Source organism: Mustela erminea, chromosome 2, assembly GCF_009829155.1.
Source record: "Mustela erminea isolate mMusErm1 chromosome 2, mMusErm1.Pri, whole genome shotgun sequence".
NCBI classification, from domain to species: domain Eukaryota; kingdom Metazoa; phylum Chordata; class Mammalia; order Carnivora; family Mustelidae; genus Mustela; species Mustela erminea.
Window position 1 is genome coordinate 65,895,002 of NC_045615.1, and position 26,670 is coordinate 65,921,671.

The following is a 26,670-nucleotide window of genomic DNA, read 5'->3' on the forward strand; positions in this document are numbered from 1 at the left end:
AACAATGAATCATGGAACACTACATCAAAAACTAATGAAGCACTGTATGGTGACTAACATAACATAATAAAACAGAAAAGAAAAGGCTCGGAGGATGCAAATCAATGATGCTATGTAGTCATAAACCAAGAAGGCAGTGTGTTTCTGGGAATGGACACAAAAGAGGGACCAGAGAAAGTGAAGGCACCTGTCAGGTCCAGCAGACTGAATTATGAATGATAGAGTGGGGTGACCAAACCATTCAGCTTGCTGCACCAACATCTACTTTCAAGTTGCTCGGAAGAGATAACAAATCCATGACTACGTTTGTCAGGAGAGTAACGCTCCAAAGAGCAGAACATAACCTTTGCGTAGTAACTCCACACATGACTGAAATCATTCTTTGGCGTGTTACTCGCAAGACTACATTATAGCACAGTTGCTCGCCGTGGACAAAACCCAGCCTAGTAGTTTTTACAGTTCCACAGCATTTCCAGATGACCGGTCTGGAAAGGTTTCGATTACTTTACCATCCAAAGGCACAGAGTTGGATCAAAAGGAAAAAAAATCCTATTACAGTGAATCAGTCAATGACGTAATTTACTACATCAATGACAGGGGAAAAAAAAAAAAGTGTTTTTTTATTTTACATCTCAAACTTGGTAAATGATGAATGAGTTTCACATACTGAACCCAAAGGCCATGAGAAGAGTGTTTCCAACATACTGGAAACAAATTATATGACAGAAGCAGGAAGTGTTTTAAAAAACACATCAAAAATTATATTCCAATTACAGCATTCTCGGGATGAATGCTATAGGTCAGATTACATATTATATGTTACAGATTCCTATTTACAATCCCCGGTTTAGGCCCATTGAAAGTTTATAAAAATGATTTCCGTTTTAACTGCAGCATTTCTGGTACTTAATTTCAGTTGACTAATAAAACTTTTTGATAAAAAAGAAAACAACCTACCCAGTTGATTTCAATTTCCATGTTGTAAGAAAGCTAACATTTATTGAGAGTTAGTCTGTGTGAGTTGTTATGGTAAATGATTTGCATTAAAATAAAAACTAAGAACGATATTCCCTTGAGATAGACTTGGTCTTTTCAGAGAAAAAAGTTGCTTTGTGACTGGAAAATTGAAATTAAAAAATGTGTGATTAAAGAAACTATTATTGACCTACATTCCAAAAATAAAGCTTTAAAAATGCATCTTGCAAAGCATAAAATTTTCTGGAGAAATCCACATAGGTGTAGTTGAGACTTGGCATAAACTTTTCTCAGTTGAAAAAACTGCTCTCCTTTCTTTACACAGAGACTGGCAACTGAGGCCTGTGGGCCAACTCCAGCTAGCACCAGCATATGTGTGGCCCACGTGCTAAGAATGGTTTTTGCATTTTTACATGGCTCAAAAAAAAAGAACAATAATACTTCATGACATATGAAAATTCCATGAAATTAACATTTCAGTGTCCAGAAATAAAGTTTTATTGGAACACAGCCATACTCATTTGTTTATATATTGTTAATGGTTGCTGTCACACTGTAACAACAGCGTTGAGTAGTTGTGACAAAGACCACAAGGCCCAAAAACTTCAGATATTTATTTTCTGGCCCTTTATTGGAAGTTTTCTGACCTCTGGTTTTAAGTATAAACAGGAGAGTTAAATATAACATCCAGATTTATATAGCTGGTGTTTGAAATTCTGACTCTGAGAGTGATCGAGGTATATCATTAGTCTTATTAAGTATTAAGCTCATGCATGCCGTATTTGATTGGAGCATGATAATTAGATTTGACAGATACAGAGAACGGGTCTACAACAATGGTTCTCAACTAGAAGTGATATTGTCCCCCAGGAGCCATTTGGCAATGTCTAGAGATAGGTTTGGTTGTCGTAGTTAGTGGTATCTAGCAGCAGCAGGCCAAGAATGATGTTAAACATTCAACAGCCCCCGTAAAAAAGAATTATCTGGTCCAATATGTCAATAATGCTGAGGGTGGGAAACCCCGGTCTTCCAGAGACTGAGGGTCCACTCTAATTTCTGGACTGCTCCTCGAATACAAACATATAACTACAACGTGGTGACATTAATTCGTTCCTATTATCCATGCCATATTTACATTAATATTTATAAGAATGAGAAAGATAAATTTCTCCTTTTTTATGGGGATGCTTTTACGACTAACCATTACCCATCTGTACTGTAATAATTTTCAAAGCAAAATATTTTTATCTTCAACTCTAAGCTTAAATGAATAAATCTTTTTTTATCACTCAATTACTTAGCTTGATTTTCATGAAAATCTGACTATTCTAATTTCAGTTGCTTAAAAGATCTTTTTCTTAATTCTTTACAGCACAAGTGATGTAAAATACCCTTTTTATGCCAGAGATATCTGTGATGCATGAAGCCAAGAGGAAGCTATAATGATAGATGGGGAGGGGGGTGATGAGAAGAGATAGGAAGAGGAGTCATAAGACCACTGTGATATAAATGCCAATAGCGATTTAAAAGATTAAAAAAAAAAAACAATGCAAAGGCTGACGAAATATTTGGATTTAGTGGATTTCAAGTGAAGGTAAATTTTTAAGATTGCACTAGAGGCTCTAATCAAATGACATTTACTTTCAAACTTGTATATCTCATCCCAATCCTGTGACTTGTTCACTCCCCAAATTGGAACAAATGGAATCGCTCTAGAAATTTTATTTTACAACTTTGAGTGGAGAGTGCCCCACTTACACATGAATAAATTGTTTCTTTTTGAAGACCATATTATTGTAAACGAGGCTACACATTTTCTAGAATTTCTGACATATCCTTTTATTTTTAAAATATTTAAATTTGTAGCTAGGAGTTTGTGGAACGATCACCTTTACAAGTTAATATTCAAATATTTTTTTTTTTAAAGATTTTATTTATTTATTTGTCAGAGAGAGATCACAAGTAGACGGAAAGGTAGGCAGAGAGAGAGAGAGAGGAGGAAGCAGGCTCCCTGCTGAGCAGAGAGCCCGATGCGGGACTCGATCCCAGGACCCTGAGATCATGACCTGAGCCGAAGGCAGTGGCTTAACACACTGAGCCACCCAGGCGCCCTCAAATATTTTCTAAACTTGTAGAATTATTTCCCATCTTATCTTATTAAGCTACTACCACTCACTTACCTTTCTCAAAATCTTCCACTTTCACATACATGGAATAATATTTCTTGCTCATACACATACTCTTTCATATTTCACAACACTGTACCTTTTCGCCTGTGTCACCTTTGGGGCCATGCTCTCCAGCTTCTCCCTAAGGGGGGGAAAGTGATATGGTGAAATATATCGGTGACATTACACACAGTAGCTTTCATTACTTTGAGTTTGCTTTCATGTGCACTATATATCAAAATCTGTTGCAAATGTTCTACAGAGCTAACGTATTTTTACTTCAGCAGCTGCCTGATATCAAGTGGTCCAAATAAAATTTATTACAATGAACATAGCTGAGCAGTTTTAAACTATTCTATGATATCAACAGAAAGCAGTACTTTCTCTGATTCCAATAGCTCATTCTGGCACCGAAAGCCTCCTTAACATTATTTCTTTTCTCCTGAAGAAAGCTTTTTCCTGACCATTCCCTCAATATGCCACATGCCTCAGCACTCCCTGTCCATCCTTCCCGCCCTTCCTGCCCCCCTGAGTTCCTGCCCTCCCCTTTCCCTCCTCTCTGTGTAAATCCTACTATGTCTTCAAGTTCAGCTCAAATCAAATCTCCAGGGCTTAGAAGTGCATGATACAGCCCTCAAAACTGCGGGTGGAAGATTAATTTGTCTGCACCTAAGTGTTTTGCATCTGTGCATTGAACACCCTGTATTTTATTTGAACGCTCTCTCTTTTTTAATTATTGGTAAAAGAAACTGGAGAGTTTATGCTTTCTGGGTTATTTTTTAGATTTCCTGTGCTTATTCCCTCCCTGACATCCCCTTTCTACCACAAAGCAAAGCGTTAGAAAAAAAAAAAAGTCATTTGCTCATTATCCATGCTTTGATTCCTTCAATGCTGAATTGTTTCATTTAAGTCTTGTAGCATGTTATAGTGGAAACATCATGGACCTTGGCGCCGGACAGACTGAGCCCAGCTCCAGCACCTACTGGGCGGATGAAATCCCCCCTACATCACGTTTCGCATGTGTAACAGAAGGGGAAGAATGCTTTATGGGTTTATAAGAAATAAACACTATGCTTGTGCAACACAAGTAGGCCAGTTTCTGATGCAGCATAAACTGTTAATGATAGCCGTTAGCGGTAACAATGCCTTATTGTTCATAGATTCCCTAAGCTGGAAGGCCCTTCTTCTGTTTAGCTTCCTAAGAGGTCAATTCAGCATTTAAAAATTTCCTTTACATAAGACATCAAGTACTGATGATGGTTTCCGTGGAAGAAGGCAAAGATGTAGGAGAGAGACTTCTACTTTTTTCTGTTTCCTTTTCTTGTTTCAGATAAAGAAGCAGCTAACCTGCTCAGGCGTTTGTCTGTGGCAGGGGACACACCACAGCAGCCCGGCAGCCTGAGTTGCTCTCTCTGATGAGTCCCTGGGATGTGCTGGCCCTGCTCCTTTCCCCTCCTTAATTTCTACACAAAAGAGTGACCTGATGACTAATTAATTTCAAGTTAATTACAAAGAACTGGTCGGAAGCCAAATACATGTACCGATAGTCTCTTAAGAGGAACCTTTCACAGGCAGCCTGTTAGCATACTTTTAAAAAGATTGCTTGGAAATCCCTTTATTAAAAAAACAAAACAGACACAACAGACTTTCTTATGAAGAGGACTGACTCAGAGTGGTCACGAGGTGAAGGGCTGGACTAGCCTTTCCCTCTGCTTTGCTCTCCCTCCATTTAAATAAGTGTCTTTAATTTTTGCTTCACAGTGCTGAAAAATACAGTTACATTCAAGAAGTGTGCTGGATCTTTAGGGGTACTTCTTTTAGGATTAGAAGTGATGATACTACTTTATCAGAACGTTCAGATCACTTCTGAGGAGCATGATGTAATGTTTTGGAGCTTCCTACATAGGCAGCACATGTCTCAAGCATTATTAAAGTAAACAGCATGAGAACCAGGAAAATTAGCACCATGATATGTAATGAGAGTCTAAAAATAATCAGGATGCCCCAAAAGTATTCAGGAAGGACGTCTGTGAGAAATTTAACATATGGTACTCCGCCTCCTTTTGTGTTTCTTTTTGCTTTTTTATAAGAATTCTTTGTGGGGCAATTTCCATTGTCTTTGTTACAGGTAAACATCTGTATTTCGTTAACTTAGTGACCTAGGAAGCAGTAAGGAGAGATACAGATGCTTAGAAAAGCATTGGAGTGGCATTAGAAAGTAGGTAAAAACAAGTTTTTCAGGCCTAGGAATTTCTGAATACCATTTAGAAGCTTGAAATAGAATGTTCAAATTTGTTCCCTTTCCCTCCATTTCTTTAAACCTTTTTATCCAAACCTCTGTCCATACATAAGAATTACACTATTTTCTCCTACTAATTAACAGTTTCACAAGCACAGTGGTTGTTGTATCTCTCTGTATCTATGGATCTGTGGATCCAACTGTGGATCTATCTGTGGATCTATCTATGAATCTACGGCTAGCTAGTCAACCATACTTCTTCTATACAGTTAGGTTTGATATCTCTTTGGGGGTGGGGGGAGATTACAGGCAGAATCATTCTTACCTTTTCGCCTTGATCTCCAGGTTCTCCCTGAGCAAAAGAACAAAGATTGAGAGACACATTAAATTCTAAAACACCAAATTAAACACCACCTAACAAAATCAGATATTGACCATAATAAGTCAATTATATGCGACACTTTCTATTTTGCCAACATAGAATTGCTATATTAAAAACAAATTGCAAGATGAGTTTCCTGAAGAATTGGGCATGGATATTAATATCAAATGTGATCTTAATTCTTTGATTTTAAAAGATGAAAGAAAGGTATTTAAGATTATCATCCAGAAACCATTTGGGGGGCATTAAGAACAATGTGGTACCAATTCAATGACTTGAGCAGCTTCTTAGTTTTCAAGTTTTTATTCCTCCCAAACTCAGAATCAGTAAGGTGAACTAGCACATCCTTTCATGGTCTTTTATTCAAAGCAGCCCCAAGCATATGGATTATTTTAGTGGCCTAGAGTCTGTGTAGTTCCCCCATCGATCGATCCTCTTCAAACATGATGGTGAACACAGGCCTGACTTTGGACCCCTTAAGAGTGTCATGACTCTCTTCAACCTGCTGATAACCTGCATGTTCCAAGTCAGGTATATTTTGGGCAACACTGGTACCTTCAGGAAAGAGATCAGAATGGGGCAGAGTCAACATGAGTTTAGGAGAATGTCTTTATTCAAAATCATGACTGGGACAGTATGAGGACTAAAATGGCAAAACTATGCTTTGAAGAGAATCCTTATTTTCACTTTACCTAGGAAGGCACAGGCAATGGAGTGGGAGAACTCTAAAGTAAATCATGCACATCATGATAATATTCCTCTTATGAAAAGCATCAGTAAGTGTTGCCATGAGATCAGGCTGTTTAAAAAAATTGACTCAAGATGATTATTGTGTTTTTTAAAATTAGAAATCCCTCAAAATCAGTTTGGAGCCAAGACTCTTTTCAGTTGCTGGGACTCAGTCTGACCCTTTGGCTTTCTGAATTTCAAGCCACCTTTCAGTGCTCAACATCCATCCTGATGGTTGCTAGGCAACAGAAGACTAGCACTGAGAACATGATTAAGCATTAACTCTTATCATTTGGCTTTTTAGCATGGAGCAAGGGAGGGGGAAAAGACAGGAGAATGGCCGTAGTCCCAGAAGGAATATTTTCTTTCCTCTCCTGCAGGACAAAGGACAGGTCTATAAATTTTAGGTCTGTCCTAGGCGCCTGTCAATAGCAATATGATCTGTAAAATCAGCTGACAAGGCATCTGTGGGTACAGACATACACCCGCACAGCTGACGGGATTAGACATTGGTTATGTACTTCAAGGGATATTCACTCATCAAAGGATTTGGAATTTGTCTGCCTGCTTGGTTTAAACTGTCCCCAGTCTTTTTATATTTAACAGATTCATTTGTTCTTCAAAAAAAGAAAAGAAAAGAAAATCTGCAACCTCCCCCAAACCTCATTACAAGTTTTCCCTATTTAGTAATTCAGACCATATCCGTTTTCAAATTTTAAACATGCCACATCTCGGGCCACTTGGCTGGCTCAGCCAGTAGAGTGTACCACTCTTCATCTAGGGATTGTGAGTTTGAGCCCCGTATTGGGTGTAGACATTACTTTAAGAAAGTAAACATCTCAAAAAAACAACAAAACATGTCACATTCTTTATTCTGCTCTTCGCCTTATTGACTGGTTATATTCTGTATGTGTTGGAGGTGACCAAATACTGCAGAAAGACCACAGTGGCACCGTGAAAGTCATCTTTAGTAAATCTTGTGAATTTTATGCACATTTCAGGCAGTATTAACATGGCCTACGACTTAATATGCTTATGAAGTGGCAAAATGACAAGACTCATATTTGAAATATGGGCTTTTTTTCAGGTTATTGAAATATCCCAGAATAAAGATTTTGACAATTGTATCTTATTTGCTTTTTTGCATTTGTAATGCTAATGAGAATCATACACATAATTTAGTCATTAGTCACAAACTGCTATTCGGCAGCACGTTATACTATTAACAAATATTCCATCCAAGTAACACCAGTGGGATATAAAAAACTGTTATAGCTTACAATTTCATAAAAACTCATATCTCAAATGATTCTGCTTGGTTTCACTTGTACTAACCTTTGGCCCTGGTATTCCATTTTGTCCTACTGCTCCAGGCAACCCGGGATCACCCTCATGAAAAAAATAGACACCATTAAATAAAATACATAAAATCTATACATTATATAGATCATTAGAGGATACAGCTGTCCAATAATGATCTGGAAGTAGAAAAATAAGTGTCTACTAGTATAAATACAAATTAGCTTATTTGGTCCAAAATTCTATGTACTCGGGCCCAAGGATAAACAGGGTTAATTTCCTTTGTTCAGTCTTTTCTCCGTTAAGAAAGCTGAAGCAACTTACCGACAGAAATGAGTATCTAGCATGGTGCTGGGTACCTTGTAGGCAATAAATAAATATCTGTGGAATGAGTTAAAGACATCTGAAAACACAAGCTCTCTCGATGGAGAACTTGCAAGTGGTTCATCAACTCAGGAAAATAAGGACCAAATCATTACATTTATGAGACTTAATCAAATGAGCATTTCTAAATCTTTAGCTTAAAGAACACACATATCTTTGAACACCAACAAAATTAGACACATTTGACACAAAAGTCAAAAGTCAAAATGGCTTTGGTTTCTCTTCTCAATTTCACTGCAAAAATAATTAGAATAAGACATTCAGAGCTGTGGTTCTCATTGTCCTATTGAGTGATAGGCATTTGGGAGAAAGATGATGGTTACTAGGTCAGAAAAATTTCCCATCTCAGAAAAAAGAGACTGTGTAACAGTTTTCCTAGGCTCTGAACCAGCAGTTGTTTTCCAAAAATGAGAAGTCATGAAGTGCCCAGCAGCAAGGATAAGATACTGTGACTCTTGATTCTTCCATGTGGCTCCAAGTCATATCAAATAGAATTCCATTTCATTTAAGAACATTCCCAAAGCCCTTTACAGTGTGCACCAGTGATGAGACAGCTTTCTTCTTTCCAGTGAGGGTAGTAAAGTTATTAGTTGATTAAAAAAAAACCCAAACTTTATTTTAGAGCAGTTTTAGGTTTGCAGCAAACTTAGTTGATTTTTTTAAAAGGTTTTATTTATTTATTTGACAAAGAGAGACGCAGAGAGAGACAGAACACAAGCAGGGGGAGGGGCAGAGGGAGAAGCCGGCTTCCTGTTGAGCAGGGAGCCCAATGCGGGGCTCAATCCCAAGACCTTGAGATCACCACCTGAGCCAAAGACAGACGCTTAACGACTGAGCCACCCAGGCGCCCAGCTTAGTTGATTTTTAAGCATGTTTTCTAAGTCCCCTACAGGGCAGAGATTGCACTTCAATATTTGTACTCTCAGCTTAAAAAAATGCACATTAATAATGATAACTACCATTTTTAAATGCCAGGAACTTTACATTCATTAATTCATTTAATTCTCACCAATTTCTATGAGGTAAGTACTACCTTTATCTCTATTTAACAGATGAAGAAATTAAGGCACAGAGGGCTTCAGCAACTTCTAGACTTACACAACTCTAGCCAAGATTTGAACTCTCATGATCTAACTTAAGAGGTTGTGCTCTTAACAGTACGATGCATTCCAGAATGAATGAAAGCATCTAAATACTGGGAGAGAATACATGGAAGTATTTCCATCCTCATTATCCTCTGGTTTATACTCCTCACTTATACATGACCTTTCGGGGGGCGCCTGGGTGGCTCAGTGGGATACCTCTGCCTTCCGTTCGGGTCATGATCCCAGGGTCCTAGGATGGAGCCCCACATCAGGCTCTCTACTCAGCGGGAAGCCTGCTTCCCCCTCTCTTTCTGCCTGCCTCTGTGCCTACTTGTGATCTCTGTCTGTCAAGTGAGTAAATAAAATTTTTAAAAGAAAAAAAGAAAAAAAGTGACCTTTCAGAATGTATAGAAACCTGAATGAATTATAGCTTATATAAAGATGATTTATATCTTTATATAAATCCAGGTAAACTAAGAATAGGAAGCTTATGTTATCCTTCCAGAAAAGCAAAAAATATTTTACTACTATCCTGGATTATATTAATTTCCTGGAAGAAATTCTGCTTTGTAAATACAGTTACACTATAATTGTAACTCTTGTACTTTCCGTGGATAAATGGCAAAAATGCTGACAGAAGAGCAATGGCTATTATAGGAAATTTTTGACTGGCCACTTGCACATCACAAAGAGTAAGAACTCAGAAATATAATAGATCCCGAAAAAGGACTGTCATTTACTCAGCAACAGAAGAGCTATCATGTCTGCTTTCTTCAAAGAATCCACAACAGGATGCACTAATATCATAACTCATGGTTTAATGCAAACAAGAGATGCTGCCAGGAAACAATACGAACTTTGTTTAGACTTTCAAAGAATAACCATGGTAGCCAGAATAATAATAAAAAAATAGTTAAGCCCCTGGAACTGAACAAAGTACATGCTGAGATTTTTGAAGCAAGGAAGAGAGACGTTGTTTAGGTATCTGGTTAACATCCTCCTTAATATATGAACACCGAGGGACTAAAACGTGATCCCGTTTTAAAATTTTTATATACTGTTAAAATAATCTTTTAACATTATACAAAACAAAAAATGCACCTAGGATTCTATCACCCTATAATAATAGTTTTCTTCTTGTCCTGTTTCCTTCTAGTCTTTTTTATTTATACTTACATGTTTTCAAGCAATTGCAAGCTTATTACATAGTTTGACATTCTGATTTCTTATTATTTGATACTATTGATATTTGATACTAATACCTAGTATTTGTTTTCACATGGTATTCATGATTGTCTTGTGAATAGTTTATCATCTATCAAAGTCCGGTATGATCATATGTTTAGTCTGTCCCAAACATTTAAACACTTGGTTGTTGCCAGTCTCTGCTATTAAAGATAAACTAAAACACCCACCTCTGTAAATATTTCTAAATTGTCTTCCAAAGGATTCAAGTTTTATCTGCTTCAATAGGTCCCCACTCTGGGTTACTTTTTCACAACTTCATCGGCATTGGATATCACAATTTTAATTATTTGGGGGTAATATTACCAAGCACAAATGAGAGTTTACTGTTGCCCAGTTTTACATTTATCACTTGTAAGGTTACATTTTTGTATGTTTGTTTATCATTTCAATAGGTATCTCACAAAATTTTAAAGCTAAAAGTGAATAAAGCTGTTTCTTGAATGAACCAAAGGAAGATAAAAAGAAATGTGAGAAAGTGACTCACAGCATTTTACCTTTCTAATAAGTTTTATCAAGAAGAATATACTCAGGGGCACCTGGGTGGCTCAGTGGGTTAAAGCCTCTGCCTTCAGCTTAGGTCATGATCTTAGGGTCCTGGAATCGAGCCCCGCACTGGGCTCTCTGCTCAGCAGGAGCCTGCTTCCCCCTCTCTCTCTGCCTGCCTCTCTGCCTACTCGTGATCTCTGTCAAATAAATAAATAAAATCTTAAAAAAGAAGAAGAAGAATATATTCAAACTTAGATTAGGAGGCTATGGAGCATTCTGCTACTATCCAACCTTAGTTTTGGGAAGGAATTGGGAAAGGTGTGGGAAAGGAATGTTAAGGATGAAATGCTGTGTAACTCTGAGCTCCAAGTCCAAGATGTGGGATTCTGGAAGGCATCAATTCATTCAACTAACATTTAGTGAGAATTTTCTACCTGTTCTACTCTAGACTGCATGTTTCGTGGGATATAAAGATGAAATACATATGACAGGCACCTGTGACCAAAGAGCTGACTTTTGAGCCAGAAAAAAACAATACGTACAAAAATAACTTAAGAGGACATCTAATTAAGGTCAGAGAATTTTTTGCTTTGAATGAAGTTTTCTTGCATTTCATGAAATAAAGAGACACAAATCAAAAAAAATGAATGAAGAAGAATGAACCATATGTCATGTTGTGTATTAATATTTTCTGGTGTATGAGCGTAAAATACTATGAGTCCCCTTCAAATAAAGTTACAATATTACATTACTACATAATGTATTAAAAATATACATATGAAAAAAATCAGAAAAGTATAAACAAAAAAATGACAGGTTTCTAATGTGTAGAGAGTTAGTTTCCTATTTGTTATAGAATCTGTCCATCAATTTCTGATTGCATTTCACAAGTACTGAAGGATATTCCAAAGATAGTAATAATGAAAAACAACAGCTAACTTAAGATTTAGATTGATAAGGTTTTCTCTCTAATAGTTTAAATTCTAAAGCATTCCCTGTCTATTACTCACAAACGATGATGTGCGTATTTAAGCTAAAAATAAGTTGGATTGGCTTTTAGGAAACGGTCTTGCTATTTTCTTTTCTTTCTTCCTTCCTTCCCTCCCTTCTCTCTCCCTCAAACCAAACACTCTTTAGCTCTTTCCAACTCTAATATAAGACATCACTCGAGATTTTTACAATGGTTTCAGGTACCACTAACGCTAATCTGGGGCAACCTGAAAGAATGCTGAAAGAGAGGAAGGAGTGTGGTTGTCTTACGAAATTGACTGCCAAAGGGAAATAGGTCATTGAGAGGTAATAGCACTTGCCTGAGGGCAACTGTTTTCTATTCTGACAATGCGAATTTACAATGAGTTGGAGCTTAAAATTTTTAGCATCATATAATTTTACATTCACTTGTCAAAACCAATTTTGTTTAAGGGCTGCATTTTCAAAAAGAACTCATCCAAACAGAAGAGGGAAATAGCTACAAGGAAGATGAACCATCAGTGCATGGAAAGAGTGATATTGAGCAGAATACGGTGTTGGTCTCCCTCCCACCCCACCTTGGGCTTTTCAACTCTCCCTTAGGCTTATTTATTTTTATTTTTCAAATTTTTTACTTGAGTATAATTGACACCCAATTTCACATTAGTTTCAGATGGACAGCATAGTGATTCCACTTCCCTATACATTACTCTATGGTCAGCACGAGCGTAGCTACCACCTGTCACTATATGTTGTTTTAATATCACTGACTAGATTCCCTACGCTGTGAATATGGTATCAGTCTTAGGGTTGCTCTCCTGCCTCTGGAGTTGGGGGTGTTGGTATACTCACGTAATAAAATAAAGACTAATGGTCACTGACACCTAAATGAAACACTGAGTGTGCTTTTTCTCCTGCCAGATCTCAGTGACTTGCAGGGTAAGCAGGACTGGCTTTTAGACGCCTTCTGCAGGCAGCCATAGTGGGGAGTGTGTGTCCTTTCATGAGACTTGGGGGCCTCGGCGGCTTTAGAAGCAGTTGGGTAAGTAACACCTGGTAGAGGAAGATTCATTGGAAGCACTGAGCGAGGCACCCAACAGGGACTTCTGGGAACAAATGTTTGGGGAAAAAGTCAAGAAAATGGGGTTTCTGCTCTCCATTCCTATTTATTCTTTCCAGTTTACAAGTATAGTTTAGTTTTCTACTCTGGTTTCCTGATGGCAAATGAATATGAACACAAAATGCACAAAAAGACCTACGTATTTTGAAATTTATAGGAATGTAGCATTGTACAACACAATAAAACAAAATCAAATCCTAGCCCCACCCTATAAGTGCTATTAATGTTTTGAAAAAGTCATTTGTCTTTTTGCACACCTCTCAGCCTTCGCTCAAATGTTCCCTTACTACAGGGGTTGACTGGATACGCCACCACCTCCTTTGCCCACTACCTTACTTAATTTTCTCTATTGCACTAACTGCCATGTAACGTATGCTTTTCTTGGTTTCAAATCTGTCTCTCCTACTAGGAATGCCAGATTTGAGAAATCAAGATACAGAACAACTACTTACATTTTAATTTCAAATATACAACACTATTTTAAAGTTACATATATCTTAAAAATTGAACGGGACATAGTCATATCAGAAGTTATGGGTTGTTTATCTAAAATTCAAGTTTAATTTGGCATCCTGTATATTATCTGGTGACCCTATTTCCCATCTCCACCCTCTCACCACACGAGAATACGCGCTCTGTCTATTTTGATCCCTCCTCATTCCACATTGCCTAGAAACTATATCTTACACAAAATAATTGTTCAGTTACATATATGATGGAGAAATGAATGAATACAGGAGAAGCCTATACATTAAGGCCACATGAAGATATAAAGCTCTTATAGGCCTGGTGAGAGACAGACAGTGCAAGACTTCTCTTCTGGGAAACTGAAAAACCTGTATGGGTGTTGGTAAGAGATGATTCATCTCAACTACAGTACGCCAGCCCTTGGTGGGAAAAGAGAAGGGGAATCAGGAAAAAGATGGGAGAGGTGTTAAGCCAGCAGTGATACCTACAAGTCACATAGGTCAGTGTGGAACATTCGAGCTGAGGAACAGAGGAAAAGCTCAAGGTAAGTGAAGGGCAGAGTACGATGGGCGGAGGAGTCCCACGAGGGGCAAGATGCCTTGAATGAGCAGAACTTTTATGGCTTCCAAGGGGCTCATGCCCCTGAGCCCCCCCGGAACTCTCAGGGAAGGATGGCTGAGAGCACTAAAGCCTGCTCTAGTTGTGTCTGTAGGTACAGAAACTGGGGCCTTCTACGTATTTCCCTATATCCTTCCATCTGTTCTTTCCTGCACCCCAACTGCCTCGGGGGGCAGGTGGCAAGCAGGAGGTGGGGCAGTGCTGGGTCTATTAATTATTGTGTCATCTAAAGTTCCCACAAGACCCTTTCAGAGCATACACATGCCATCATTTACCTGACGAACTCACCCTAACATCTGCTCTTCCCTAAGAAGAAGCACTCACAGAATAGTGAATTATTTTAGGTGAAAGGACCCAAGCCAGTTATTCTTAACAGACAAAGAAGCACATTCAGAGAATAACGTTCCAGAGGGAAATACCTACAAAGAGCAGATGTAAGATCAGAGCCCAGGCCTTCCAATTCCCCATCTTGTGTGCCTTCTATTTGAGCAACTCATGTCTAAAAGAAACCTCATTCACTTTTATTATGCTTCTTTCCTGTTTAACTTGAGCATGAAAGAGGAAAGTGGCTTCAGGAAGCCTCCAGTCTAATCTCAGGTTTTCCACCTCTGGTCTTGTGACATAGAGCAAATCGCTCAAGTTTCTATGGGGCTCAGTTTTCCTTCTCTGAAGTGTGTGAGAGTAGATTAAATGCTTGCCTTCTCTTCACTCTAAAGGACTAAGATGTAGTTTTATTATTATTTTAAGTAGGAACTTAGAAAATTTCATTCAACTCACGATACCTATATAATAATATTATTATTATTATTTGTTGCTGTTGCTGGACTCAAGATGTCACCTGGTGATTTCCTTATTCCTCAGACACTGATTATACTCGGCTCAGAGCCCAATTTCACAGGTGAAGGAAGTATCGAGTCCAGGGCTCCCCGGACCCTTCTGCTGGGGTTCATCGTGGTTTTGTCCCAGACCAGTTCAGATGGGTCAGTCAGTTCTCTTCACCAGTTGCCTCCAAAACCCCACTCTTCCCAGGCCTTTTGTGAATTCAGGATATGGTGTTCCTGGGACGGTCTCACATCACAGAGCAGGCAGCTTTCCTCACTTGCTGGCTTCCACCCTGACTTTCTCTCTCCTCCCCTCTCTCCTAGACCACCCTGGGCATTCAGCTTTACTCTCTCTTACGTAAAGCAATTTAGTAGTTTCTAAAAGGCTTCTGCTTGCGTGCCAAGTCTCCAATTCTTTTCTACCTCCTTGCCTACAGGCAGAGGAGTCTTTGTAATTTGGCGAAAGAAAAACCAGAAAACCTGGGCAGTTGGGTTTGGTTCTATGTCAGAGAATCTGGCGTTCTGTAGAAGGCTCTGTCTTGTTTATCTAATCAGCAAAATCCCTCCCTGAAATTAGAATCTCTCTGTCCGTACCGGTAATACGAATGCTAATGAGTAGAAAGTTGATAGGTCTATCAGCCAGGAGCCTAATAAAAACATTCTGTTTCAGATAATCTACTGAAATGGGTCTTAAACTGATTAAAGTAATAACTAAACTGAACCTAGTAATCAAACCTTCATTATTCATTTTTTTAAAGTACAAATGTTTAAAAATGTAAAATAAGTAAACATAGCAGTTTTATCAATAATATTATGGCATGGACTCTCTCAGAAATACGCCTGCGAATTATGACTGTTTATTTCAGTTTTTGTTCTGCTAAGAAATGTAACAGAAATGTACAAAACATAATTTGAACAAAGAAATTCAAATACAAAAAGATAGCTAAGAATTTAGTGGTCACAGGAAATAGCTAAATTGCATTAATTTGGGCAAAATTTACATTAATGAGAATGATGTGCCTTGAGTACACCCCTAATCTTTGAAGGTCTGTGTAGAAGTCCACATGGATGACTCCACATTCCAACCCATAGTGCTAATATCCTCTCTTCCTCTTCCCAACCCCCGTCCTCTTCTTCACCAGGAAGGGCCTTGGAGGCTGCGTGTGAACCTCACAGCCTGCAAGCTTTGCCCACAGCTCCCCACCCAGAGCGGCTCCAAGGTCACCAACAGGTTTAGGGGTGCCTACACCAGCCGTGGGGTTGTTCACGGGACTATGGACCTGCAGAAGAGGCCAATACAAGCAGAAGCAGAATCAGGACACGTGAGGCAGAAATTCTTGAGTCGTGGACCTACGATGTGATCAAGAAATGGGGAAACTGGGCTTTGAGTAGTCATGCCTCCTTGGCCCTCACTCTGTGGGGAGGGTTATACCATAGGAGGGACAGAGGAGGCATCATAAGAAGCACTGCTTGCCTGAGTCTAAGGGAAATGCTATCCAGTATCACCTTTGTAAGTAATTTCTGAAAGGTACCAAAAATGAGCAAAAACCAACCAGAGAGCATGGTTTCATAGAGGACTGTCTTTTCTGTATGTATACAAAAATTGTTCACCATGTATATGCTTATAGGGGAGAGAAGATTGAGAACAAAGACATGTTTTAGGAAACTATAATCAAAGAGGTTCTGTTAAGTATTCTAGGACTTGCAACATAACACGCCCTTGATAATATATTGACTTTTTTAAGTTTTAAAGCCCAGCTAATTTCTTCTTTCCTAAAGCATAGTCCTTAATGATAAATCTATGTGCACTTTGAATGATGAATTATTTTTTTTCTCTTGGGAAGAGAATGTGCCTAATTATTAATAGAAATGTTAAGTGGTTATATCCAGCTGGAAAAATTCTAAAGATCAGTGAAGAGTAGTAGAAAGAAATAATAGTTCTTACTAACATTTGCTTATACACCCAGGAGGCTTCCGAGTCATGGAGTTATTAATGCCCCTAGTACAGAAAGGAACATAGTCGGTTCTTATTTAATATTGTAAGAATATTTAACATTTTAATAAAGTTACATTTGTTACTTTATTTTTCCTGATTAAATGTTCAGATAAATATTTTAATCTTCATTTGATGAATGAAGACACTAAGGCTCAGAGAAGATAAATACCTTGCCCAAGGTCCTACAAATACTGAAAAGCAAAACTAGGTTATTCTGAATTTAATATCCTCATTCTTTTTTTTAATTTTTTTTAATAAAGGCTTCAGTTAGTTTCATTTTTTAAAAAAGATTTTATTTATTTATTTGAGAGAGAGAGAGAGAGCAAGCATGAGGGGGGAAGGTCAGAGGGAGAAGCAGACCCCTGCTGAGCAGGGGCCCAATACGGGACTCTATGCTGAGACTCCAGGATCATGACCTGGCTGAAGGCAGTCACTCAACTAACTGAGCCACCCAGTCACCCTAAGATCCTCATTCTTTTTTTTTTTTTTTTTAAGATTTTATTTATTTATTTGACAAAGAGATCACAAGCAGGCAGAGAGGCAGACAGAGAGAGAGGAGGAAGCAGGCTCCCTGCTGAGCAGAGAGTCCGATGTGGGGCTTGATCCCAGGACTCTGAGATCATGACCTGAGCCGAAGGCAGCGGCTTAACCCACTGAGCCACCCAGGCACCCCCTAAGATCCTCATTCTTAATGGTGGGAGCAGAGTCATGCACAGTGAGAACAAACTACCTGGCTTTGAAGCTGAACTCTAATACAAACACCTCGGTAACTCTGGGTAAAATATTTGTCCTCCCAGTTGCTCGTTAATATAGTGGAGATGCTAGTTCCTCCTTCCTGGGATTGCCGTGAGGAATAAGTGAACTAATATGCACACCACACTAAGGACAATACCTGACACTAAATGCTGAATAGGGGGCGCCTGGGTGGCTCAGTGGGTTAAAGCCTCTGCCTTCAGCTAAGGTCATGATCTCAGGGTCCTGGGATCAAGCCCCACATCGGGCTCTCTGCTCAGCATGAAGCCTGCTTTCCCCTCTCTCTGCCTGCCTCTCTGCCTACTTGTGATCTCTGTCTGATAAATAAATAAAATCTTAAAAAAAAAATTCTGAATACATACACCACGCTTTTCTGTTCTCTGCAATGGGCAGAGAAGACAGAGAAGAGAATCCTGAAAGTAATTCAATTTCTCACAAATTAACCCTTCTGATACTGATACTGTTTCGCAGTTGGAAAATGGTCACGATCTCTTGGCAGTGTGGTCTCATAACAAATGAACGGAATTGGGTAGGTGCTAAACTGTTAGGATTGTCACAGTAAGTTATTTCATTGCAATGCCTTTTATTTATTTATGTATTTTTATATATTTATTTATTTATTTCAGAGAGAGACAGCAGGAGCAGGGGTGGGGGGTGGGAGCTTGGAGAAAGCTTGGAGAAAAGGTAGACCATGATGAATACAGAAGCCCCATCATGATTGGTAATATGGTATTTTGGAAACCAAATTCTGAGAGCAAGCTTGTCTGTAATTTAATTTGTAAGTAGTGCACCATAGGGGCAGTTTCTCTCCCTTCGCCAAATGCTGGCCACCTGTTAGGTCTCACCTAAGTCACCTGTCTATTCAGAGAAGCATCACTTGGCATTACTTGGCTCTGGGCACCAGACTCTCTGCCACAGTCCTTAACAGAATTGTGACATAACAGGCTTTTGGTATAACTGTTTATTTAATGTCCCCATCCCCAGTTATGCTGGAAATTCCATGAGGACTGGGAGAGATGGTGCCTGGTACCCAGTAGTAAGGGCTGTATGGATGACTGAAAAAAATCAACAAGTCAATCAGTGGACACATTTATGGGAAGTTTTTTTTAAAAGCTTTCCCAGATTACATACACAATTGAATCAGATGTAGTAAATCAGTATTTTTGTAATCCCTTCTGGAAAATATGGTATTCTTTCAATTAAAATGGAAAATAAGAGGACTTGATGATCTCATAAATCAAACCCATTTGCTTTGTTTGTTTTGGGACAGTCTGTGAGCAGCTTGCCTTCTCTCACACCCTTCCCCAGGAATCCCTTTCCCCAACTTTTCATTCTTCCCTCTCCCGATATTTTAGTAGAATGACAGAATTTTGTAGAATGATAACTATTATCAAATTCTATAGTAATATGCCTAAATGAAGTCAGGGGGAAAGTGGTTTAAAAAAAATCTTTACTGTACTTCATTTATTTCAAGCCAACATTAAACTACCTCTTGTAACTAACTTTTTCATTCCTCTCTAAAGGAACGTAAAATTAATTACATGCAGAATAGAAATATTGTTTGTCCCACTTAACAAGTAAAATTGAGTGAAAAGCCTCTTTAAGAGTAAGCATGTATGCAAAAATGCCAGAGAATGTATGAATCACACTTAGGGAAAAAGTGATTTGACTACATGAAATGTTCTGTAATAGGAAAATGATGATGTCTCTTTTAGAATAAAGAACGCATCCTATTATTATAGTTACTAGAGAAAAAAAGTCCTGTATTCTGAGAATTCTAATGTACATAACTGCTAACTTCAGAAGAGAGAAAAATTCATAAAAACAATTCGTCTCAACTTTAACCTGCAAAATGATTGAATTGCTGTAAGATACTTTCCCTGAACTATTAATTAATCTGGAATCAGAAATCAATCACTTCATTTACTCTGAGTATTTTTCCTTAAAGTCTAAAGTCAGAAAGTCACAACTGTACTGGATAAAAGGACCACTGAATAAGTTCTGCTATAGGAAACTTCTAAACTAACCAACCAGAAAACAACAGAACTATACCATATTCAAATCCTTCAGGAATTTGATTCAGAGCCAAGGAAGCCAAAGAAAAGAGGGTATTTAGTTGTTACAGTAAGTGAATCAAGAATAAAAAATATTGAGTTCATCGAACAGTGCACTGAACAGACTTGAATAAACAGCTTGACCTTTGGAAGTCTGAGAGCTTCAATTTATCTGTTCTCTAAATACACTTACAATAAAAATGCCATTAGAAGTATGCTGTGAGGATTAATGTCAGTGAAGACCATGAGATCCACAGATAGGAGATGAAAAGGAATTCTAAATACCATAACTATAAGCTAATTAAAATTTAATGTTCCTTAAAAATCACATAGCTATCTGGGCTAGACTCGTAGATGATACACTAACATCATTTTTTATTAAAAGATGATAACGCTAGCATCATTTTTTATTTATATTATATATTGAAGTTTAAAAATAATAAATTTCAGAAAAATCCATGAATAAGATCTTCTGATATTTGTCTTTTGCTTTGGAAACAATCCCTATGACTCTGGAGCCTCAGAAATACTCTAGCTTGCCGAGACAAAATAATTGGTTCTTAATCCTGAAAATATTTATTATTATTTTCATGGTAACAAACAGACAAGGCTGTTAAGTGCACCAATTAGACTTTTAATGTACCCTGTCTCTGTCCCCAGATCTCTTCTTCAGTGCTATTTGCCCAGTAAACTGTCATTATGATGATTCATTTTTATGGGTGCTAATTAATGTGAAAATGTGGAGAGAAGAAAAATGTAGGGTTCTAATATCACTAATAAAAGTTGAGATTTTGAAAGTTCTGATACACACATATAAACAAAAATTATTTTTTTTGTTATATTCAGTTAGCCAGCATATAGTACATCATTAGTTTTTGATGTAGTGTTCAAAGACTCATTAGTAGTGTACAACACCCAGTGCTCATCACAACGCATGCCCCCCTTAATACCCATTACCTGGTTATCAAAAATTAGAGACAGCGATTAATTTTGTCAAAGGAACTAACGTTTAAAAGATAGTTTAAAAGATGGTTTAAAAGATGATTCTACCACAAAGTTATTTTTAAAAGCTTCTACTTTTCCAGTAAATCTGAGATGTAGGGTTTAATGGTCAAATATTTAGATATACACATAAATATATGTATGTATATATGTATAATATGTATGTATCTATTCATGTATGCATGTGGGTGTGTGAGACAGAGAGACAGAAAGACAGAGAGGGATCATGAATAATGGGACACAAACAAAATGCTAATTACACCTTTAAACTAACAAGATCTATTGCTGAGAATTACAAAAGTTTGTGTTCAATACGATTAGCTAGGGAAGAAGAGGACAACTTTTCATACATATAGGTAAGACTTAGCATGAAATCCCACCCTAATTGCTTTGGCTGCTGACAACAAATTGGAAATTATGGAAACAAGAGCTTTCAGAAATGGGAACTGAGAATGCTAGAAGCCGGTTGACTTGAAAATGAGACACAGCTGACTCTATCTCTTAGAGACTTAGAAATAAATAAGTGCAAACCCTGGTCTCATTTCACAAAGGAAATGTGAAAAGGGTCTTCCAAAGGCTGCCCATGAGATGGAAGGAAACTGACCCCAGGGCAGCGCTCTAGGGTGGGTGAGTGGGGAAAGAGGCAAGGGACAGAGAAACATTTTACCTTCCTGAGTAATTTTGCATATTCGTGTTCTTCTTATCATGATTCAACTGGCTTCTCCTCCCTGCTTAAGGGTAAACCTGGGGCTCATTTGCTGAAACTCCTCCAGTGTGATATTATTCCCACAGACAGTAACATGTATTGAGCATCTGTAACATTGCCTTCACTTTAGAGACATTATCTGGTTAATACTGCAAGGTCTGTATTTCTATTTTACACCTGAGCCTTAGAAACATTTAACTTGCCCAAATGAGAACTGGGATCTGACCCATTCATTCTGTCTCTGACTATAGAGTCCACACATTTCCCCTCCATACCACACTGCCTTCCACATTTCACAAAAGAGGCTCAGGAGCCCTTTGTAGACTGTGATGCCAGAAAGAGCTAGATTGGGGTTCACTGCCATGGTACTGGTTATGTGAGTCCTCTCCTAATACAATCGGAAGAACTGGAAGACCATTACAAAATAAAAAATATTCAGATTAGCAGTTAAGGTGACCCACATTTGAAGGAAAATAGTGGGAAAAAAAAAGTCACTACCAAGTTTATTGGCCAAAACCAATCACCAATTTTGTCAGTCTGAATGGATGGAAAACAAATAAAATACATTTTAAAAAGTATTTTTCTTTCATATTTTAAAAGAGAAAAATCTTTCTATTTTCTAGTTGTTATTCTGTTGTGTTTCTGATGGCTAGAAAATCATATTTTCCCCTAACCATTATCTGAAAAATATTTTCTAAGCCACAAAAATACTTCTTTGAAAGTGAAATTGTAATGTGGGAAAAAAGTTTTCTCAAGACAGTTTGAGGACATTTAGGTGCTTTAAAAAAATTATGTCACTGTAAGCTCTTGTCTTAGAAAAGCAAATTGTAGACATCCAAAACATATTTCATATACTTAATCACAGAATTATTATTCTTTTTTCCAGCTTTGTTTTTACTGTCTAAATGACTTGCAGTTTCAGTGAAGGACTCATGGTTTTGCACTTTATTTTCCTAAAGATAATATAGCAAATATTACAAATGTTAGATAATGACTAGTATTAACAGAAATTTCATCCACAAAGTTTTAGGTTAAATTCTATGGAGTAGGAAAATCAATCGTAAACTACGTTTTGCTAATACCTTCATAAAAGTGGGAAATTATTTAGCTTCCCTAGGTCTTATAGAAAACACTTTAAGATGCCACAAAGATGTATAACAAGACATAAAACTGCAAATATTAACTATTTCCTTGAAATATAATTTAACCTTGGTGACTAGGACAAGAAAATGTCACATTCCTTTCTCTTGCTAAGGAAATTGCATATTTCCTTTGCAAAAATAAAGAATATGTAGTCTTCATAAACATATATGTGACAGTTTTAAGGTTGTTTTGTTTTAGGTTAAAGGTTTCTATAAATTTTCATGATTGTCCCAAAGCTGAAAAAAAAAGAAGCAAAGAAGAAAAAGCAAAACATTAACCTTAAGGGTATAAGCTTTGTTCTTCACCAGTGTTAAAAACATTTCTCTTATATCCATATCTGTCCTTTCAAAAATATTATCTTGACTTACCTAACTTCAAAATCAATCTTAGAATGAGTATAATTCCAAATTTTTATGTATCCCTCCATGATCTACAATGCTCTTATAGAAAGTTAAGCTTTGACCTTTACCAGGATTTGTGAAGCAAACAGATACGCATTTTATTAAGTGGTAAACTGAGCAGTGACTTGGGCAGTTCACTCCTGAGGAGTATTTGGTTTGTGGACTAACGGATACCATAAGCCTTGGTTGAGGACATCAGTTTCACTGCGAATTGAGTAATTGTGGAAGCACAGAGCCTTGTTTAAGATACAGATCGATCACATTTCCAGAATTTCACCAAAATAAAACGAAACGAAAGTTTCATTGTAAAATCCCCCCGTCATAAAGGCATTTAATCCTCACATCGACCCTAATAGGTGGAAACTGTTACTGCCTTCCATTTACAAATGAAGAGACTGAGGCCAGAGAGTTCAAGGACTTTGTCAAAATTCATGTGGCCTGTAAGTGGCAGACTCATGCTTTTTGCTAGCCCCTCTGCAAGTTTTAAATAGTGATTGTTAATTATCATATTGGAGAAGAAAAGATGGACAAAATGGAAAAGTCCCTAGCAGGTCTACTCTGTATGTCAATATTGGGCTGCTTATGATTTCAGAATTTTATCCAGAGTGCATGGATTTAAAATTTTCTGTTGAATGCAAGCTGATGGGTCACAGGCTTTTATACGCCTAGTCCAAAAATCCTGTGGGAGACACGTGAAGTCCCTAGCTCAGCCAGTCCCTGGCTCCTTGTAGACGGGCTTTGTTAGCTGCCCCTATGGTTTTCCTGGTCTCTGTGAGGTTCCAGATTGAAAAGCCAGTCAGCACTGTTGGGGAGCATAGAAGAGCAGCCCTACCTGTGGGAAGATACTAGATGCTTTGTCCAGCCAGTAAATATGTTGCAGGAGTAGATGTAACCACACACAAAGATACGTCTGTGTAGAGTTGTGGGGGTTTCTTATTTTATTCCCCGTTCATTATTAACAGTACAATAAAAGTGTACTAATAAAGCTTGGCAAGTCTATTTAAATGCTGATTTTTCTTAACAGTAAAAAGAGCTTAGTCCTAGGTTCAGAATATTCCAATAGGTTCCCTCTGTAAGAATAACTTTTGTTAATGAGAGAAGTAACACATGTTACTTTTGCCATGCCAAGAATAAACTGGAGTGTATTTTGTTTATCACAATTAGTGTTAAACACAACATTTTTCCTATTCTATGTATAAGAAAGATATAGTTGTATTCCTATAAAACTTATCAAAAGAAAGTGGAAAAATTTCTAAGAGTTTCTATTTTATGCATCATTAAAAATTAAAATATTTGGATCTTTTGCACCATAATTTCCCTACATTTCAAAAGTATATGTAGTGTTTTTATAAGTATGCAAACTTTTTACTAACATTACTAACTAGAATGATTTTGTAATTTTAACCCTTTAAATGATCAGAAATAGTCTATAGAACTTACCTTTTGACCATTCACCCCTGGAATTCCAGGTTCTCCAACAGAACCCTAAGAAAACACAGGATTAAATTAAGCAGACGAAATCATAAAATATTTCAACTTTATATTTGTATTGTATTAATTATGTGAGTCATAACCTTACCTTGCTAAAACATGTGTGAAAGGTTAAGGTTTCAGATACATATCCACGGAATTCAGATATATAGTAATGTAAGCAGATTCATCAAGCATTCTCAGAAACCATGGAATTGAATTTAACCATGTTTTTAAATATCCACTTAAACCTAATATGATTTTAAAGAAATTTACATCATAAATTGGGATCCACAACTCTCAGAAGACCACATGGCTCTACATTTTGGTGCTTTTAAGAAATAAACAGGCTTAGTTCCATCTGGGAAAGCCTAGCAGTAGCAGTAACTGTTGCATTTCAAGAGTTTAAATGCCATAAAACAAAAGGTAATTAAAGTAACAACCACTTGTTCCACAATTAGTCAAAAAAAGCACTTAGGCTATAAACTCAAATTTGCTGTATTTGGAGCATTTTCCCCTGGACTTTCAGGGAGTACATTTAAGCCAGAAGAGTGTGAATATGTCTTCCAACAACTGGAAAAGGTGTTACAAATGTTAAATACTGACTAGGAATAAAAAACAGCACATCAAATATTAAGTAAGTGTGTGCGTGTGTACACATGGGCACACGCACACTGGGGTGATAATGAATGGTTGGACGTAGGTGGGGTGAACTGAGAATAAGAAAGCTAATAATCACCTGAGAAAATCTATGACATTTACCTGAATATAAAAACATTAACAAATATTTTCAAATAGTGATGTCATTTCCCCTTTCAGGCTCTGGAGAAACCATTTTTAAATAAAATGTGTTTATTCTTTGTCTAGCCTAGAAAACAGATTTTTCTCAGTTCATGTATGAAATAAAATTTCTTTAATAATAATGGGAAAAGTTTTTTTAAACAGTAAATACAAACCTAAAGCTGCTCTAAAAGAGGAAGTCTATTAAAAATATAGTCACTATAAAAATATACAGCCATTATATGCAAAACAAATTGAGATGGCCAGTTCCTTAGTGCTTTAGGTAATTATATTGAGTGGGTCATTAAATGACTTCCTGAAGCCTCAGGCAGTAATTTTACCCTGGTTGCATGTGGATTAGAGTAGCTTTACAATTTCACACCATGCTTAATAGAGACATTATTGCAAAGGACAAAGTGTTCTTATACACAAGTTGTCTCACAACTCATTGGCTTTGGACTTGGTTTTGTAGGATTATATTTCAACAGATGCCGCGTGCCCAGCACTTGGGGGATAAAAAGTCTCTATCTTTGGTGGATTCCAAAGATAAAGAATAATCACTTTTCCACCTGTTGTAATGCAATTGTTTTCTTTAGTTTTCTGTAGGTTAGATATCCTTTTCCCCCCATTGTGAGGTGAGAGTTATAATAGGGAAAGGGGACTTAGCAATATTTTGTTGGCAAAAGGCCATCTATCTACTACTGATATATTTACTACTGTATATTGATGTAATTTTAGAAGTGCTAGACCACCTCCATCAGAATGTAATGGTGAATTCTGATGACTGGAAAATGCCAATCAGGAAGTCATTTTTCAGATTACCTTGCAAAGGGAAACACTTGTGGACCAATGGAATATAGTTACCATACAACAAGCACGTCTTCTGTTCTGGTCTGTTCTACGATCATTTGTTCATAATACTTGAGCAGGACCATGCAATCGATCTGCCATGTCCTATGACCCTTCAAATTCTGAGTTTTGTCACAATGCTTAACATTAAAAATTCAGTAATGTAAAGTTCGGCAGAGAGCTTAAAAAGAGTTTACTCTGGATTTATTGGATTCCCTATAATGGAGTTGATTAGAAATCTAAGGGCTCGCATTAAATGATTGTATTTTTAGAAAGAAGAATGCACAATCAAGATGTTTCAGCATGGCTTACAGTAGCTAATTCTATTCACCTCTCATGCTAGCCATTAGGCAATGCAAGTATAATTACTTCCCCGTACTATTTATACTCTACCTTTTGTCCTGGAGGCCCCAGAGGACCCTAAAAAAAGAAAAATTATTCAATTAACATAATAATGTAACCATTGAAACTTAAAGGACCAATTAAAACTGTCCTAGTCTGCAAGCTTCTCTATGCTGTGCAGAA

The 26,670-nt window shown here is 37.4% G+C and overlaps 1 protein-coding gene across 15 annotated transcripts in view; it reads right to left on the bottom strand.

The window, feature by feature from the left end:
• Positions 1–26,670, bottom strand: part of COL25A1 (collagen type XXV alpha 1 chain) — a 463,262-nt gene that overhangs the window by 77,916 nt on the left and 358,676 nt on the right. For all 15 annotated transcript variants that reach the window (XM_032333117.1, XM_032333109.1, XM_032333114.1 and 12 more), the window contains 5 exons: positions 26,539–26,565; positions 24,487–24,531; positions 7,829–7,882; positions 5,708–5,734; positions 3,241–3,285 (listed from right to left, as the gene is read on the bottom strand). In XM_032333117.1, coding sequence (XP_032189008.1) covers positions 3,241–3,285; positions 5,708–5,734; positions 7,829–7,882; positions 24,487–24,531; positions 26,539–26,565 — 198 coding nt within the window. The remainder of the gene's footprint in view (positions 1–3,240; positions 3,286–5,707; positions 5,735–7,828; positions 7,883–24,486; positions 24,532–26,538; positions 26,566–26,670) is intronic.